The following is a 17,888-nucleotide window of genomic DNA, read 5'->3' on the forward strand; positions in this document are numbered from 1 at the left end:
CTGCTGGCACCATCCTTCCACGCTGTGAACCAAGTGACGGTTTATGCTGCTGCGGGGGATTTCTTCACCTGCATCCGAGGCCAAACTCCTGCTGTCCAGGCCAGTGACCCAGGGGAAAACGTCCTAAGAGGCTCTAAGAGCAGCCTCAAGGGCTGCTGCATCAACACGGCCTGTCCTGCGTTCCCTGCTGTGGTTTTCCTCGAGGAAAGTAGTTCAGCAGCTGGAAGGAAAACTGAACCTGGTTGTTAAAAATGGGGATAAAAAGGAAACACCCGTGCAGTGATCCTGCCGATGACTGTTGTAGTGCTCTCTCCTGTACCTCCCTCCAGGGGCAGCTGCGTTTTGTGTCAGGGAGCTTGTATAAATAAGAATTTATAAAATTTGGAGACAGGACCCCTTAGTATAAAGTAAACTGAGTGTTACTCTAAGTGCCCAGCTGCTGTGGCTTTAATCAATATTTAGCATTTAACTGGGTTGGTGAATGTCTTGGTAAAAGACCACTGTACTGCAGAAACCTGCTTGCAGCCAGAGAACTGTGTGTGGTTTTGCTTGGGGGGGTCTTTTGGGTGCAGAGATGGATCTTGCATTGGCTGGAAATAGGATAAAACTGTTGCATGTTTTTGGTATTTTATGTCTCAAATTAAATAGTAAAAAATCTTTTTGAAAGTCTGTGCAGTGGCACTTGGAGTAAGCTTTTAGCTGGGTACTCTCCTTTTGTGAGTGCAGTGATCTGAACGCTCAAATGAGATGTAAACCATTGTAGCAAGGTATCATATATTTTTTTATTCACGTGTGAGAATCGCATTGCTTTGTTGTGGCCACGCAGGAAAAAAACAGCCTTTGGGGTTGCTCCGGGACAGCCGAGGGCTGCCTGTGGCCCCAGCACGCTTCGTATTGTTACAAAATGTTTTGCTTACGCTGTCACGTTCCTCCCAAAGAGATGAAAGCTTTTTGCTGGCGTTCAGCGGAGTTTCAGCTCACCCCGGACAGGAGCGCCGTCACTGCGTTGGTGTTACTGGGAAGTAACTGGAAGTCCAAAGGTTTTCTCAGCCAAGGTCGCAGCGATAGCGATGGTAATAGAGCAGCAAGCTCCTGAGTCACGGTCATGTGTTGGAAGTGCAAGACCATTTCTCCTCCTTGTATGTAAGTTCAGTAAATATAGACCCAGCCAAACTTCTTCCCTTAGTCAAGAGAGGATTCAAGAAACGGCGACAGGGCTTAACCCCTTCCCGCGCCAAACCCAACCGCGCTGCCGAAGGCGGAAAGCTCAGCAAGCGACACCTTTCTGCCTGGGGATTTCAGAGTTTTGTTCCAAAAAAAAATTTCCACCGGCTGCGGGAGGCAGAGAGCTGCGTGACTCAGCTTTTTCTGAACCTGATGTGTGTACTTCGCCTGTTTATTCCCAGTACAGTCAGTACCGAGGGAGTCATGTTACGCAGCAGGCTCAGTGTTTATTAACCAGCTCGGGAACTGATCTAATAATAACTTTTTTCATTTGTTTTCTCGGTAGTTTTTTTTTTTTTTTTGCTTAGCGCAGTCAGCAGCCCAAGGTGCACAGAAAAGAGATAGAAAGGGTTTTCCCCAGCCAGTTGCGGGAATACATAAACACACAACTATTATCGCCTCCCCCCATGGATAGCCTCATCTGAAATATAAAATCACTAAGATGAAAGCTTTAAGAGAAGGAAACTGCACTGCCTCGGAAGTGGAGCAGCTCAGCAGCCATCCGTTCTCAGGGTGCTGCAATTATTTGAACTTCAGGGATTTCGATGCCAGCGTTTAGATGCTTATGAACCAAAATTTTTATACAGAGCGATATTTGCTTCCCTGCCTTTCCCTCTGCAGTAGTTTATTTAGGGGATTTTTGGAGCATTTCCTCTCTGATCTTTTAATTTGTTCTCCTCATCCGCAGTGTTTCAGCCACGGTGCATAAAAGCCACATATTTCCAGTGTGACTGCATGTGATTTATAATTACTCTGTGTACCTATTGAGACGCTTGGCACAGAAAAATGTCCTTTTGACAGATGAATATATGCAATACTTTTAATCAGCTGACTTGCCTGAAAAGCAATGGAGTTCTGTGATTTATTCTGCCAGTTGTTTTGATAGTTTTTCTAGGCTACCATGTACTTGTATGTGAACTTAGTACCTGCAGAAATTTACAAACCACTTTTTTTTTCCTCCCTTTTTTCCCCAGTTATGGTTTTAACACAAACACCAGTTAAAGCACACCTCCATCTGGTTTGAAGCATGCGGAGCAGAAGCATTTGCTGTTGCATAATAGTTGTGAAACGTGTTTGTTTAGGTGATGTTTGTTGTCTTCAGTGGGATTTGTATTGCACTCGTTCCTCAAGGCTGCAGTTGTGAACCTAGCACTCGGAACGGTCGTCTGGGTTAGAAACAGCACTGGCTGTCCAAAATTACCTTGTTTTGATGACAGCTTAATAGCAGAAACCCTTCAGTGGCTGCTCTTTAAGCCTTCACATGCTTTTTTCTTTATTTATAACTTCATGCTATACTTACTTTGATAGGGTTTAAATACTAAAGCAAATTTAACGCTAGGTTGCGTCGTCTTGCGTTTGCCTGTCAGCCCTACTAGTGTCAGAAGTGACATCTGTTAGCAATGAGGTGGCTGTCTTTGGCACTGTGTTTAAAAATGCGTGCTTTACAGTCTTTCTGCTAAAAGTCCTAGTTTTTTAGGCTTGGTGATAGCTGCGCTTCCTTTCTTTCAGATTTCCTTTTGCTTGGGTGATTAAAAGAAAACTCTGTTTTGGAGGTGGGTAAGGACTTTGGGGGTAGCATGGAAGTTATATCTGACTTAGGCTTTGTTCTGTTGCCTGCAAGTTAAGCCTGAAGAAAGCATGTTTCATGAGCCTGAAGAAGGGGGAGGATAGCGGCTATTTTCCTCCCTTTTTGCTGAGATGCTGTGGGAGCAGCAATTGAAACCGTCTGGGGTAAGGTCTCTTCTCTTGAGATGCAGAGCCGGAGGCACAAGGAGCTGGTGGTCAACTGGTCCGCTTACATGTGAGTGTTCCTAATATTTCCCGACACAGTCACGTACCCTGCGTGCTCGCTGCTGTCGGGTAGGATATGAAGAGCAACATCAGGACCCTTTGCAAGGTGCATGGACTGACACGGAAAGACGCTGATCCTCTACGGGGAGAAGCCTTAATCTCATGTTGGGCAGAGTTCCCAGATGCAGAAAGTCAGCAGCAAGATACTACAAATGCAGGATAACTGCTTTAGGTGGTGGACGAAAAGATACCAGAGTTTCCTCGCGTCTCGTTAGCACTCAGTTATTCTACGCCGTGTTGCGATGGCTCATTGCTATGGTGTCATTACTGCTGCGAGATACAGTACATACTGTTTATTATACAGCATTGACACGAACAGCTCAAGCAGGATCACACTTGTCAAATAAAAGGGGAAAATATTTGATGCTGCATCTGACATCTCAAAAAGTTAGAAGACTTCTTGCAAATTAATTGTTAACATGAATTAGAGGTTTTGCCAGTGGTAAGAAGGGAGGGAAGCGCTGGCTGGAGAGGATTAGACCAAATGAGCTCCTGGAGAGGAGGGGCAGCGGAAAACCTGCCCTGCTTACCTGCCAGAGGTTGCTGCTTCCATAGCAGGAGCTGATTAAAGTAATTGCTCTTGAACCAGAGTCTTTGCTGCTGTATTGATATAAACTACTACAGAACATTCTTCAGATAAATATTCTACCAAATGTGCTTTGGCATCCTAAATCACAGCAAAGATCTAGTGATATACTTGGAGACATACATTTTTATCATCTCTTTTGACCCAAAAGCAATGTGAAAATCAGGCAGAAAATAACAGAACATCCTGCCTAGTTAGCCTGGGTAGTAGGAACACTGTCCTTAAGTGTCTGTGTATCCATGCTTAAGTTTTGCTCTTTACTGATCAGTTTGAGTGTGGTCCCAAAATAGGAATAGGAGGTATTACAGCAGTAATGGGATGGGGACTATTTTTTGGCTATGCTCAGTACCATCATCCCTCTGCCACGTTTTGGGGTTTGTTTTGTTTTGTTTTTTTCTGAGACTGGAAAATTCCTTGGTCAGATTGTTTCTAAACTATATATTTTCATTTACCTTGTATTACATTTTGATCATCAGGAGATTAAGTGGGGATTTTATGTCTAGGAATAAAAAAGAAGCAAAAGAGAATAACATAGAGACCCCAGCTGTCTCGTAGACACTCTGCAAGGCACAGGACACTGGTCAGTGTGTGCTGGGGCACTTGGTGGTAGATGTCTTTCAGCGATCGGATGTACTAGGTGCTCTTCCAAAATAAGACATATTCTTGCTCCAAAACCTTCCTACATTTGCTGGTATTGGAAGGGCTGAAGAGGCTGAGCTGTGGGTACAGTCTGTGACTCTGCTGTAGGACTGTGTTCAGTTTTGGGCCCCTCACTCCAAGAAGGACATTGCGGTGCTGGAGCGTGTCCAGAGAAGGGCGACGGAGCTGGTGAGGGGTCTGGAGCACAAGTCTGATGAGGAGCGGCGGAGGGAGCTGGGGTTGTTCAGTCTGGAGAAGAGGAGGCTGAGGGGAGACCTCATCGCTCTCTACAATGACCTGAAAGGGGGTTGTGGGGAGGGGGGTGTTGGTCTCTTCTCCCAAGTGATGAGTGATAGAACGAGAGGAAAACGGCCTCAAGTTGTGCCAGGGGAGGTTCAGGCTGGATATTAGGAAAAATGTCTTTACTGAGAGAGTGTTGAAGCACTGGAAGAGGCTGCCCAGGGAGGTGGTGGAGTCACCATCACTGGAGGTGTTCAAGGAACGTATGGACGAGACACTGCGGGACATGGTTTAGTGGGCATGGTGGGGTTGGGTTGGTGGCTGGACTTGATGGTCTTACAGGTCTTTTCCAACAGTAGTGATTCTGTGACTCAGCCTGGGAGGCGAGAAGTAAATACATACTATTTTTTAGTATGGCATACTATTATGCCACTTTATTTTGTAAGAAAAACTCTTTTGAAATTGTGGTCTTTTCCTTAAAAGAATACATCCTTCATCTTGTAAGAACTGGTTGACTCCCTTGAAAGCCAGAACATGCCTGATGATACTTGGCGTAGTTTGCTAATTCAGACTTGGAAGTTTCACAGGCTTCAGGACTGATTTTCTTTCTAGAAAGAGCACGTTTTGTGTTGTTTCTACACCACTCATGGAGCTGTTTGCCTAAAACAGAGCTTCAGGCTTTATGCTGGATGACCTCTCTTGATAGCTAAAGTTTTATAAGTTTCTTTTTTCTTTCTTTAATACAAACAGGTTTGGCCTACCAACTATAACTTAGTTTTATTGCTTGAAAACTTAATTATTCAAATCAAATATAGCACAGTTCAAATCCAAGATACCCTGAAATATGCCTGAGGGCTGGTGCAGTGAAACCTATTCTCTCAATACCGCATTACAGACTGAAACAGTTCCCTTAATTCCTTAGACCTGCTCTTGAATTTTAATGCAAGGGCCATGAAATTCAAAGATGAGAAGGGATTCTTCAGCCAGGCTTGCAGTGTGAATATATTGTAATTCTGTGTACAGAGAGGTATTGCAGTGTTTTTAAGGGTATCCTCTCCCATAATCTGTAAAGTGAGCCCAAAGACCTTTTCCCAGAGGAGACCCAAGACCTGATGAGCACCTTTATTCATCAGGTAAATCTGATGGTACGTAGCCAGGAGGTTAGTAGGGACTGTGGTTACCATTAGTAATGCCTATATCCAGAGCTGGCACCACGAGGGATAGACAGTGAAGCAGGGAAGAGCTGAGGAGCTGGAGAAGTGGCTTGCGATGGAGTTGTGCAGGAGCTACAGGGCAGCACGTAGAGTTTGAGCTAATTCCTCTTGAAATCGAAGGCTGTTGCAGTCTAGTGACTGGTTTTTATGTCATTACAGTAATAAACTATTAAAAAAAAGGGTTTTTTTTTGTTAAAAAAGAAAAGGAAAAAGGTGCTCTGAAAAGTTATTTCTAAATGTCTCGTTAAAATGCGTAATTGGCATAACTCTGCAGCTCCAGTTTATTGTTACTTTGGGCAAATAACATGGGGGAGAGCATCTGGTGGTATAAATTGTTATAGCCCATTGAAATCCGTGGAACTATGAAAAATTTACACAACCCATGGTCTGCCTTACATCTGTAACAATTTGGGGCCGTTTCATTGTGTTGCAAACGCTTTAAAGCAGCAGTGGCTTGTATTAAATGCATTCAAGCTTGTTTCTTGTCGTTTGTCTTATTTTTGGAGGATTTATCAGCAATACCTACAGTTCCAGCTTTCCTTGGAAACAGAGGAGGTTTTGGGCACGTACATGGCTGGGGGGTCAGACAACACAGGGTTTCAGTGACACGGTGTTGGCTGACGTGCCTCTTCACTGTGTCTTCCGCTGCAGCACTTTGGAAACTTAGGGTAGGGTTGATAAGTTGGTTGGGTCCTTGACGGAGAAGGTTTTCTCCATCGCAATCACCTATGTTGTCTTTATCTCAGTGTTAATCAGCAGTCCGCCTGATAATGTGTTCAGTTCCTATCTTTTGGGATGAATCATTTGATACACTCATTTTTTAATTTACTTCTCTTGTTCCCTGGCAGGCTCCTTACCCCTCAGGACAGAATGCAGCTCCAACCACGTTGGTGTACCCTCAAGCCCCTCAAACAATGAACACCCAGCCTCAGACCCGCTCGCCGGTAAGGGAGCCCATGTTCGCATTATCTTAGGTTCTTTCTTCCTCGTTTGTGTGTTTCTCTGTGTGTATGTGTGTGTCAACAGCACTTGGCCAGTTCTCTGGAAAATGTGTTTTTCTGAACTGGAAGCACGTTCCAAATGGCAAACCTTGATTGAATTTTTCAGACATTGTCCTGGTAGGCTAATTTTCCTTTTAAAGTGGCTTATCAGAAAAGAAGCGATGGAGGGATTCTCATCTATGTTCAAATAACACGGCATATTTTTAGCATAGTTGCTTTCAGGTTCACTCCATTTTAGAGTTTAGATTCATTACCAGAATCTCTCTCTCTTTTTTTTTTTTTTTTTTTTTTTTTTGTCTTTAAGGAAGTATTTGGTAAAGTGATAGACCAAAAATCAGTAAACTAAAGTGATTCTCTGCAGCAGCACTCAGTCTCCAGTGGCTTCTGGGCATTACTTCCGAATCAATGCCACTGGATCAGTTCTAACCATTTACTGCCCGGCACCCCGTAGGTGCTCACGCATTTAACGTAGAGCTTCTGTCTACCCAGATCTTTTTGTGTAAGCCCCTTTTTCATCCAACTTTAGGTTTGATTGTCCTCCATAATATTTTTTTTTCATTGTGTGTGTGTATTGTAATACTACTCTGCTATTGTAGGACTTTGGTTCCCCAAACCAGGCTCTTTTTGGGGAATCGCCACTCGTAGCGCAGTTCCACACGATGCTAGGAGACCCTCCTAGGGCACCAGATGCTTAGCCCAGCTTCTGGAGGCACAGTAGCTTGCCATCACGATGTCTCAAGCCTCAGTTAGCCAAGGGAACAGCAATCCCTGCACCTCTTGCAAATCCACATCTGCGTCGTAACACTTCCAGGTTACCTATAAAACCACTGCACCATTCCCAGCACTCTTCTCTTTTTAGAGTAAGATGAACGCTGCTGAAGTGTGGCAGCTGAAAGCCTCCGAGACAGAAGTCTTCTGTTTGTCCACATAACAGATGTATATATATATACACACATATATATGTACAGGGCAAGCTTTCCCCCCACGTGCAGCCACACCGATGCGCTTGCCCCACTTCTGGAGGTTTCACCTCCAGGGGATTCGCAGGAGGGTTAGTTCTGAGGCCGGTTAACCTCTGTGTTGATGAATGAACCAATTAACGCCAGTTTTGATGAAGTTTCTGTGATGTGGACAGCTGCTAATTTGTAACCGGATCCCCCCCCCACCTCCTTCGTCCCCCGTTCTGATCAGTAACGTGGGATATTGATGGTAAAACCCCCTCTTTTCTCAGTAAGTATAATCATCTTCTTTATCTTTAATTGTTGAAAAGCACAAATAAGTTTATATGGTTAGAACTGGAGCAAAAACCTGACTGAAGAGCTGCATCTCTAAACCAGTTTTTTTGACAGCCCAGCAGAACAGTGCCAATACATTGCACAGACAACTGGAAGAGGAGGAAGGTTTTGGAACAGAGTCCGGTTTACAGGTCCCTGGCTGGAAGAGGCTGGATAAAATACTGCATTGTAAGCAATATAACAAACTGTACTCCTTCTTGCAGGCAATTGTGCCGATGGCACTGGTTTTATTTCTTCCTTTCTTTCTTTATTTTTTTTTTTTATCACATCTTTTTTGTTGGCTGATCTACAGAAATGCACTGATTTTTGCTTCTTTGCTAAAAGCATGAGCTACCGTGGCAGTTTCTGCCAGGTTAAGTGGCGACGCAAGGTCCAAAGTTGAATTGCAGTTGGGAGGGTCTGCCCTGGCGTAGGACAGAGAGCAGGGCGACTTTGGGTTTGCCGCTCAACAGATAACATCTTCAGGAAATTTGGCCGGAAAATGCGTCAAATTATAGGGTTTTGACCCCGTTATTGAGGAGGTATCGAGGAAGAATTTGTCTGCAGTTGTCAGCCATTTTTCTATTTATTTTTTTTTTAAACAGTTTTTACCATCTGCTCTGCTAGTGACCATTTCCACCCCCATTACTAAAAGCCGCACCCATAACATCTCATTCCACCTCCCCACCCCAAAATCAAATGCAAGACTAGTCCGGTCCTGAACTACTCTTGCATTTTGTTCTCGGCTTGATTTTTTTTTTTTAATTATTATTTTTTAATTTATCTTTTAACCGTCTTTTTGGTGGTGAGGGGAGGGTGAAGAGGGGACGAGGAAGGTGGCAGGATGTCTTTACCGTCCCTAGGCTTCCATAGCGCAGTCCGATCCGTCACGCAGCCGGTGCGGCTGGTGTGGGTAGGTAGGCTGTTGCACTAACGAGGTTGATCCTAACCCCGTTTCCTCGACCAGCCGGAGCTTTCTCCATCCTGTTTCTGCATCCGAGGGCCATTGGCAATTGCAGAGTTCAGGCTTTTCTGTTCCTTCCAGGACAGCTGCCTTTGCAATCCAACTGGCTTCGTGTTTTCTCCCCATTAGCATCATAGTGTCACTCTGATAGCGACAATTTCAAGGTGCAGCTCCAGCTGGGGGAAGGAAAAGGAAACCAGAGTCGTTCAGCCCTGCTGAAAATTATCTGTTAGCTCTTGCCGATGCCAGCCCCGAGCACCAGGTGATTTTAACACAAACTGTCGAATTCTAGGAGGTCTGCCAAAAAACTGTGATCGGAGAGGGTGTTTGAGCGATCCAGAAGTGGTTGTTTTCAGAAAGGCTTGAGGTGTGCCAGCTCAACATCAGCAGATAGAGAACATGCCCCGCTGTCCACAAAGCAGTGAGCAGGACCATAAAGAGTGTGGGTGGCAGAAATGTTGGACCCAGGTTTCATAAAGAAGTTTTCCTTTCTACCTATGACCTTCGTCGGACAGAGAAGAAAACCCCAAAGTGTCCATTTTAATCTGAGCCAGCAGTGACTACAGTTTGTTCTGTTGCTTACAGCTACTAATAGGAATAAATCCTATCAACCTGAATTATTTAAAAAAATTAAAAATTAAAAAAATCAATAGCCAGTGGTGACCAGTGCAAAATAGATTAGGGTATTTTTCACTAACTTTGAGGTTTTGTTTTATTTCTTTTTTTTTTTCCTTGTAACGCATATTACTTTTCACCATGGAATATACTTTAGCTTCTTAGGATGTAAGCTTCCAGCTCTTGTTTTAAACACAGTGAGAACGAATCTTCTCTATGGAACAGTGATAAGAGAGGTACTTCGGCCCTGAAATTAAGCAACGCAAGGTTTTTGCACCCCATCATTCTGTTTTTGATTAATTTTTTTTCATTGGTATATAACACGGAGTGTGTAGCCCCGCCGGAAAGGTTCCTGTCAGCCCTTCCAGGGCAAGCTTTATTCCCTTTTCTCAAACACAAGACATTTGAACTGCTTTTGAGGAGTTCTTCTGTTAGGAAAATAAGGAATTGTAGTGCATTCACCTCCCAAGACTCGTCCAGGTGCCCACTTCTCATCGCTGTGCGACCCATCAGCAGAGCCACCGTCCTCTTCACACCCTGAGCCTTGGGAGGATGCTGAGAGTCTCTGAGTGCTTCTGTCCTGCGGTTGCTATTAAAACAGAAATTTTAGCTCTTTAGTCTTACAAGATGATCGTGTTTTCCTCTTTTTTCCTTTAATTGTAAGGCTTAGGGAACATTTTCATGGGTGGGAAAACTCTCTATTTGGTAAATCAGTGCAGGTCATTCTTTATAAACTCTTGTACTAGAAATAGTCCGTGTGTGCATATTTTCTCATTTCTGAGGGTTTTTATGACTTTTCATCCAAGTGTCATGATGAGGTGAAGGTAGAAGGAATATATAAACACCGGTATTAGACTAGTTCTTGGAAATCTTACATATAGGCAATTAAAATGTTTATAAAGGAGAAAATCAGCTGGACCAGTGAATATTTATACTTTGCTTCTCATGTTTGGTGGCATTAAAATAGCTGGGAGGTAGGGCTGCAGGTGAACCCCGGTCCCCTTTTTCTTACTGAAAAAAAAATATTCTTATTAAGGAAATCAATAATTAGTAGCCAGTTTTGATCACTCTTCTCAGGCAGAAAGTAAAACGAACTGAGTCCTTGTAGTATGACTTAGCAGAGGTGGACTGTACCGCGTGCTTCGGCACGTGCCTTAAGTTACTAAGCCATCACAACTAGCAACAGGTAGAGGCATGCGGAGGGTAAAAAGCCACCACGGGATCTGGTTTCATGTGCTCCGTTTAATTATTGGGGCTATTATCAATAGATTTATCTGCTCTCATCGTGGAGCTCTGCTGATTACACTGAGAATTAAGGGTTTAAAGACCTACCTCGGCTTCTGGAAGAGGATACCTTGTCATCTTTATTTCTATTTTCCATTTCTTGCATTCATTTTTATTTCTATTTTAACAATCAGTTACTTATTGGAAAATGCTTTTAATGTTTACTGAGCATGTTAAATTCTGATTACTTTCCTCCGTGTGTAACCCAAGTAGGTGGGAAGTGATTTAGTAACCTGAGCTCAGGGCTGGGAACCAGGACCTCCGGTACTCCAGCCAAGCTCTACTGCTGGTGCCTTCAGCTCCCCGGGGACGTCACGGGTTAACCTGTCTCCTTCGGTTTCAGATGGGGGTGACAAACCCAACTCATTAAGGAGGGTTATATTGTGATCGTTATGGACAAAAAAAAAGCTGAAAACGAAATTGCACTGCGTGTACGTGCAAAGAGTTGCTGATCTTTGCCTTGCAGGGAATTTCCCGCGGCCCCTCGCCGGCAGGACACTACCTGTGCCTACCTGGCTCTTAAACGCTCTCCAGCCACGAGTCTCCATCCTCCGCTCCCACCAAATATTTGGAACAGCTCTGAGTCCAGCTGCTTTAACCATTTACCTCCACCTTAAACAGTTTAAGATCTTCACTGCTGCTTGTTTTAAGTTGTTTTTTGGTTTTACTGTTTTTCTTTTTCCCAGGCAGGATAAAGAATGCCTGCATTCATACACTAGAGTGCCTTTAAAATAACTAGCAGCTTTGGCTGTTTACCTCCCAGCTCTCGAGCAGCACACTTCCCCCCGTAGCGATGTTCACTCGTTATATCTTAGTACCTGTCTGTCACTGTCCTGCAGCAAAGCTTTTAACTGTTTTGTGGTGTTTTTTTTTTTCTTGTGGGTTTATTTTGCATAGAGTGTGACATTTTGGTTTCGTTGTGGTGTTTCTGACTCTTTGTGCCTTTCCTTTTGTGTTTGTTTCTCCCGCCTTTCCTCAGTTTGCAGCGGGGCCTCGACCTGCCCATCACCAGGTACAGTACCCTGCCCCTTCATTATCATCCTGAACTAATTGGCTGGGGGAGGCGGGTGGTTGGAGGTGTTCACCCACTAACTCAGAGCGAAGGCTGGCTTCGGAAACCAGCCCCGTCAGTAGATGCTAACACATGCATAACCCCGCTAACAAGCTGCCTGCCACGCAGAGTAACGCTTTTAATTCTCGATTGGTGTCACTGCACTCATTAACCACCCCACGTAATGCCGTTTCCCTCGGAAAGGAGAACCTGTAGAGACTGTTGCCAGGTATTTGCGAGATTTGCTTGCCTTTTCAAGTCGCTAGAAACTTTGCCGACTATTTCCCAAACCAGTCGGTGGGTTAAGTTGCCTGAGCTGAAGATGTCAGCGAGAATTGGGTGTTCACATCCTACTTTTCAAACTCAGAGCAAGGCAAATGACTTTCCAATTCATACGTTTCTTGTGTGATACCCCTGGTTATCTGTTATCATTACATTGCTTAATGTTGTTTTTACTCACCCTATGAAAGCCAAACCTTTAAGGAATCTTTGTAGTATTCCTGTTGCATGACTTGGACTTTGTAAGGAACCACTTAATTAAGAAGAATGAAAATTAGGAGTGGCTCTGGCTCATGAAACTCACAGGCAGCACTTATTAGGGTGGCAGAAATACCCAGAGGGACCTCTTCTGCGTCAGGACAGATGCACAGGGCCCTTCTGTTCTAGTCAAGGTGTCCGAAGTTGTGTTTTCTATCAACTCCTACATTCATCTTTGCCAAACCCCTTTTCCCCTGGGGACTGATTTTGCTGCTTCTTGTAGCTTTTGAGGGGACAGAGGTGGTGCTGATGGGTGAAAAAGAGGAGGAGAGACGTGACAAGTGCAGGAAGGCTCTCCCAGATTCAGTTGTTTCCATGTCTCTCTTCCTTCTTTTGGCTTGGAAGGAACCAGTTTGTTTCCACCAAGTTTAATAGGAAAAAAACCCCAAACATTAACTCCAGTGATGTTGGGACAGGGGCTTAAGTCAGGGAAAGTTTGTTCTAGGAGAATTATCTTGTTCTCACTTCGCTTCTGTTAGTCTGAGCAGTTTAATACTGTAGAGACGAGCACCTTTGGGAAAGTACTGTCTCAGGAGTGCAGGTAAGTGCGTTAAGTGGGCACAGACACCCAAAAAAGCTGATAATCTTCCTTCCTCCCACCTTAGAGAGCAGCATGGAGGCAGACATCCTTCCAGAGCAGGACAAAAAAAGGCTTAAAAAGTAGAATGAGGCATTTGCTCTTGTTTGCTTGCAGGCAGATGTCACATGAAAGAGAGAGAGAAATGATTTTTGTGCATGGCAAGGGATTGCATTGACAGGCGGTGGTGGAGAAATGTTTGCGGGATGACTGGGCAATGTAGGGAATGACAGAATTAGTATCTTGTTTAGATACTTTTGTTCTTGACCTTAACTTCAGGTCTGTGTTTATATTATGCAATACTGAAAACGCATCGCTCTTCAGAAACTTGTTAGTTCTTTCGTAGGTCATTACTAAGGCAAATCATATATTCAGTGTGAGCCATTTAATATTCTCCTAAAAACTGCTTGAGCTCACTGCGAGCAGATTTTGGACCACGAGTCTCGAGGCAGCACAGCCTTGGAGGAAACTATTTCAGCGACTGATGGCTTTACTGGTATGACTCTACCACCAATCTGTCATAAGTTGATTGAAAACTTTCTTTTGGACCCAGTTATGACCCTGCCTGTAGGTTAAAACTTGTAATTTCCAAGTGTGTTCCCAATTTTATCACTACATATTTAACTTGTGTTGCAGTTAGATTTTTTTTTTTACTCTGTTACATTTAAAATCTGCTTATAATTATCTGAGAGAAGCTGTCACCGTTAGAAAAACATTTCAGGCTTTATTCCCAGTTATATCTGTCATGCGCTGGATCGGGACAGGCACAGAGAAACCTGGGTTACAGATGAGCTGTTTCTTTCTTTTAATCCAAAATTCAGTCTCTGCCCGTGGTGCAGATTGGGGATGGAGAGAGGGATTTTTGCCACCGACCCGTGCCGGAGGGTCATGGCTGTTGAAGCAAATTCATCCCAAACCCCAGACTTAAGAGGATTCTTGAGACTAACATAATTTATCATTCTCATGTGGGAAACCTTTAACATGCTGGAATAGTTAAATCGTGTAACGTAAGCAACAGGCTTCGAGATTTCGTGACCTCAAAAGTACTAAATAAGTAAATTGACCATAGCAGTGTTAATATTTGTTGCAACAACATGACGTGCTCTTCTAAGAAAGTGGCAGCAAGATGAGGTTTGCAATGATTCCTGTGTCAATCCCAGTGTGATTTTGTTAACATCTGCCTTGTATTGATTCTGTGTCTTTTTCAGACAAATAATGGGTTGTTCTTTAATGTTATTTCCTGTAATTATTAGATCTTTAAAGTACTCAAATTAGCATGATTTAAGCACCTGAAGTTGACTGGCAACTTTATAAGCAATTTTTTTCCAGGTGGGAATGCCTGCCCTGGCAGTTGATAGCCAGTTGATGCTCTAGAAAGTGTAATCAAAGTCTGCATAAGAGAAAATATTGGGATGAGATTTAGGTGCTATACTAATAGTGGCTGAAGTCAACTGAAAATAGCTGCAGTGGTTCTGATTCAAAGTTAAATGTGTATCAGTAATCCTTGATTCCAGTAACACGGCTACCTGAGAAACCACTGAAAAGTCTCGTCTTACAGGAGAAAGAAAATGGGCCCTACAAAGTGTTTTGTGGCGGTATTTTTAAATATACTGTTAGCTTGTGTTTTTCTCAGAATGCTGTAGCGGACTTAGCTGCTGCCCTGCCTGGGCTTGCTGCTCAGTTTCCCACTTGGTGCACGGAGCGTCCCTTTTTTTCCTTTGTAAGTGAGGCTCTTGAGTCACAGAATCACAGAATCACTACTGTTGGAAAAGACCTGTAAGACCATCAAGTCCAACCACCAACCCAACCCCACCATGCCCACTAAACAATGTCCCGCAGTGCCATGGCCACACGTTCCTTGAACCCCTCCAGGGATGGTGACTCCACCACGTCCCTGGGCAGCCTGTTCCAATGCTTCACCGCTCTCTCAGTAAAGACATTTTTCCTAATATCCAGCCTAAACCTCCCCTGGCGCAACTTGAGGCCGTTTTCCTCTCGTTCTATCACTCATCACTTGGGAGAAGAGACCAACACCCCCCTCCCCACAACCCCCTTTCAGGCAGTTGTAGAGAGCGATGAGGTCTCCCCTCAGCCTCCTCTTCTCCAGACTGAACACCCCCAGCTCCCTCAGCCGCTCCTCATCAGACTTGTGCTCCAGACCCCTCACCAGCTCCGTCGCCCTTCTCTGGACACGCTCCAGCACCTCAGTGTCCTTCTTGGAGTGAGGGGCCCAAAACTGAACACAGCATTTGAGGTGTGGCCTCACCAGCGCCGAGTACAGGGGCACGATCACCTCCCTGCTCCTGCTGGCCACACCATTTCTGGTACAAGCCAGGATGCCGTTGGCCTTCTTGGCCACCTGGGCACACTCCTGGCTCATCTTCAGCCGGCTGTCGACCAACACCCCCAGGTCCTTTTCTGCGGGGAGTCACTTTGTTGCTTCTGATCCTCATGAAGCACAACTGAAAATAGCAGTTTTCTCCTAATCCGAAGTCCGAAAAGTAGAATAACCCTTCATTTAAGAAGTGACTTCAGGAGCATATGGGTTATTTTAAAATGGATGCTCAGAAAAGGCCAGTGTAATTAAAAACAGAAATAAGAATGAGTATAAGCTGAAATGTCATAGTTCCCTTTCTGACTTATAATTGTGTTTGAGATTAGTTTACTGGTTATGGCAGACTACTTTAGTCTGAGATTGCTGTTGTAGTTTGTTCCAGTTTTAGCCTGGGGTTACTCGAGTTCTTTTCAGTATAGCTCGTACAACAGAAAGCTGGGTTTGGCCGTGTGCTGTTGTTGAAAAGCCTTGTGATTTGGAGAGGTCGGGAGCTTACTCCCTGAGCTGACTTGAGACTACCCATTTTGTAGCTTTTTGGAGTCTCTTGAGTTAGAAAGTAGTCAGAAACAGCTGCCATAGTCATTTCTCGCTCTTCAACCACGAGCGTGGAAAGGAGCTACCAGTTTTAAATCCTATGGTTGACACAAAAAGGGTTTTTTTCCCCCCATTTTATCATTTAGTAAATAATTAAACTGGGAAAGTTTGAGTCAGGGGGGAAAACTAGTCTTGTATTCTGCCCCACGGGCTGCTACTAGGTTGCTGGTGGCCACGGGGGAAGCAAGAGGTGGACCTGTGGGCTTTCTGCTGCAGGTCCTGCTTCTGGCACCGGAGCTTTACGTCTCAAGGCTGCAGCTCCTCAGCCGAGCCCTGGTACCTGTATGAAGTTTGAAAGATCAAATATAATGTGCCAGCTTTCATCTGCAAGTAGATGTGGTTCCTGCCGTATTGCCTGCGCGGATACCTCCTCCTCCCCCTTCCAGGTCAGGGCCAGGTTATCCCACCAGCCTTCTTGGTGCGACCAAAAAGACTAAAAATGAATAACAGGGCTGTCTCAGGGTATGAGAAGCTTAAGTGAAGCGGAGAGCTGGTGTGCGTGATTTGATTTGATAGCGCTGATGACGACTTGTTGAACTTCCCCACAACCGTCTGCAGGGCTTTGTGGACCCATCGCAACTGCCAGCCTTGATCTGGTCTAGAAAAAAAATAGACGGGTGCCTACGCACGTTGTGTTCGATGGGCAAAGCTTAGCATAGATTTGTTTTCAGTGCTCTTACCACAAGTTTATTTTTCAGTGAAGCTTTTAGAGTATGGAGGGAGTGCTCCACAGACATTTCACTGGAAGTGGTGGCTTAGAAATGCAGAGTAAATAGAAAATCAATTAAAATGCAGTGGTGGTTTATCAGGAGGAGGTTGGTGCTCTCTTTAATCATTGATTTTTCTAGATGACAGCCTCTTATCTGGCTGGCCTTCAACAGACTTTTGACACAGGGTCATGTGGGAAGAAAATTAAGCAGGAGAAGATGATGGTCAATAAAAAGTTATTGGGGAGTGTATATATAAGGAGTGACTAAGAAATAAATACCAGGGTAGCGCTGAGAGGGGTAGGCAGGAGGTTAGTAGTGGATTTCCTTAACGTAAGTGTTAATTACTCTGGCACGAATAGCAGGTATGTGTCTGCAGCAAACTTAATGAGTACACAGCTGGAAAATGTGGTTAGCACAAGGATGCTGTGCAAGGAGGACTGGCACGATGGAAGCAAGGCGTAATCCAGCATTGCAAGGTGCAAGCCCTCATACTTCAGTGCCAAGGAGAAGTTTTTATTCTATAAAGGAGCTCATCAGCTGAAACCAGCTGTGCAATGCAATCTTTAGATAAACCACAAAGGTTGTTTCCAGGTGAGGTAGGGAGTTATTACTGCTGTAATTGGGAAGTACTGGGGAAACCCTGTCTGGAATGTGTGTGGAATTCTGCTTTTTTATTTTCCAGAAAGACTTCCTTGAGCAGGTGGATGAAGGGCTGCTGAGATGATGAGAGCTTATTAAATGAGCAGGCTAAAAGAGTTGAGCTTGAGGCAGCTGATAAAAGCAATGTCTGAGTGGGGTTTACTTGTGCTCTTCTGTAAGGATAGAGGGGGAGCAACCCTAGGAAAGAAGTTAAAGACCGTATTGCTCAGTAGTACTGACTCCAAGACGATCCAAGAAATCCCTCCCTAACAGAGGTGGACAGATGAGGAATGGGACCATGACTTGAGGACCACGGCTCAGGTCCTCACTGGTTGCTGAACAACTGTGTAGCAAGTTTCACACTAATTTGACCATCATTAGACACAGTGGGACTTAATTTTTGAGGGAAGTAGTCAAAGAAGGGTTGATGTAACGCAGGGTTTCTATCAGAAGCCTTGCTGCGGCCCAGGGTACCTTCATTCTGGTCCTGAGGGGGTCCTGTATGTTCTCCACTCCAAATCCTGCACTTATTAGAAGAAACAGAGACAAAATA

The 17,888-nt window shown here is 44.4% G+C and overlaps 1 protein-coding gene across 12 annotated transcripts in view; it reads left to right on the forward strand.

Moving 5' to 3' along the window:
• Positions 1–17,888, forward strand: part of EIF4G3 (eukaryotic translation initiation factor 4 gamma 3) — a 149,838-nt gene that overhangs the window by 63,315 nt on the left and 68,635 nt on the right. For 6 of the 12 annotated variants that reach the window (XM_059830108.1, XM_059830104.1, XM_059830109.1 and 3 more), the window contains exon 1: positions 6,631–6,698. In XM_059830108.1, coding sequence (XP_059686091.1) covers positions 6,669–6,698 — 30 coding nt within the window. In that variant the 5' untranslated portion in view covers positions 6,631–6,668. Of the gene's footprint in view, positions 1–6,602; positions 6,699–8,104; positions 8,219–11,871; positions 11,905–17,888 lie in introns of those variants that run through there. The other 6 variants (XM_059830105.1, XM_059830102.1, XM_059830103.1 and 3 more) reach the window with 4 other exon arrangements.

The sequence above is a fragment of the Gavia stellata genome, chromosome 27 (genome assembly GCF_030936135.1).
Source record: "Gavia stellata isolate bGavSte3 chromosome 27, bGavSte3.hap2, whole genome shotgun sequence".
Lineage (NCBI taxonomy): Eukaryota > Metazoa > Chordata > Aves > Gaviiformes > Gaviidae > Gavia > Gavia stellata.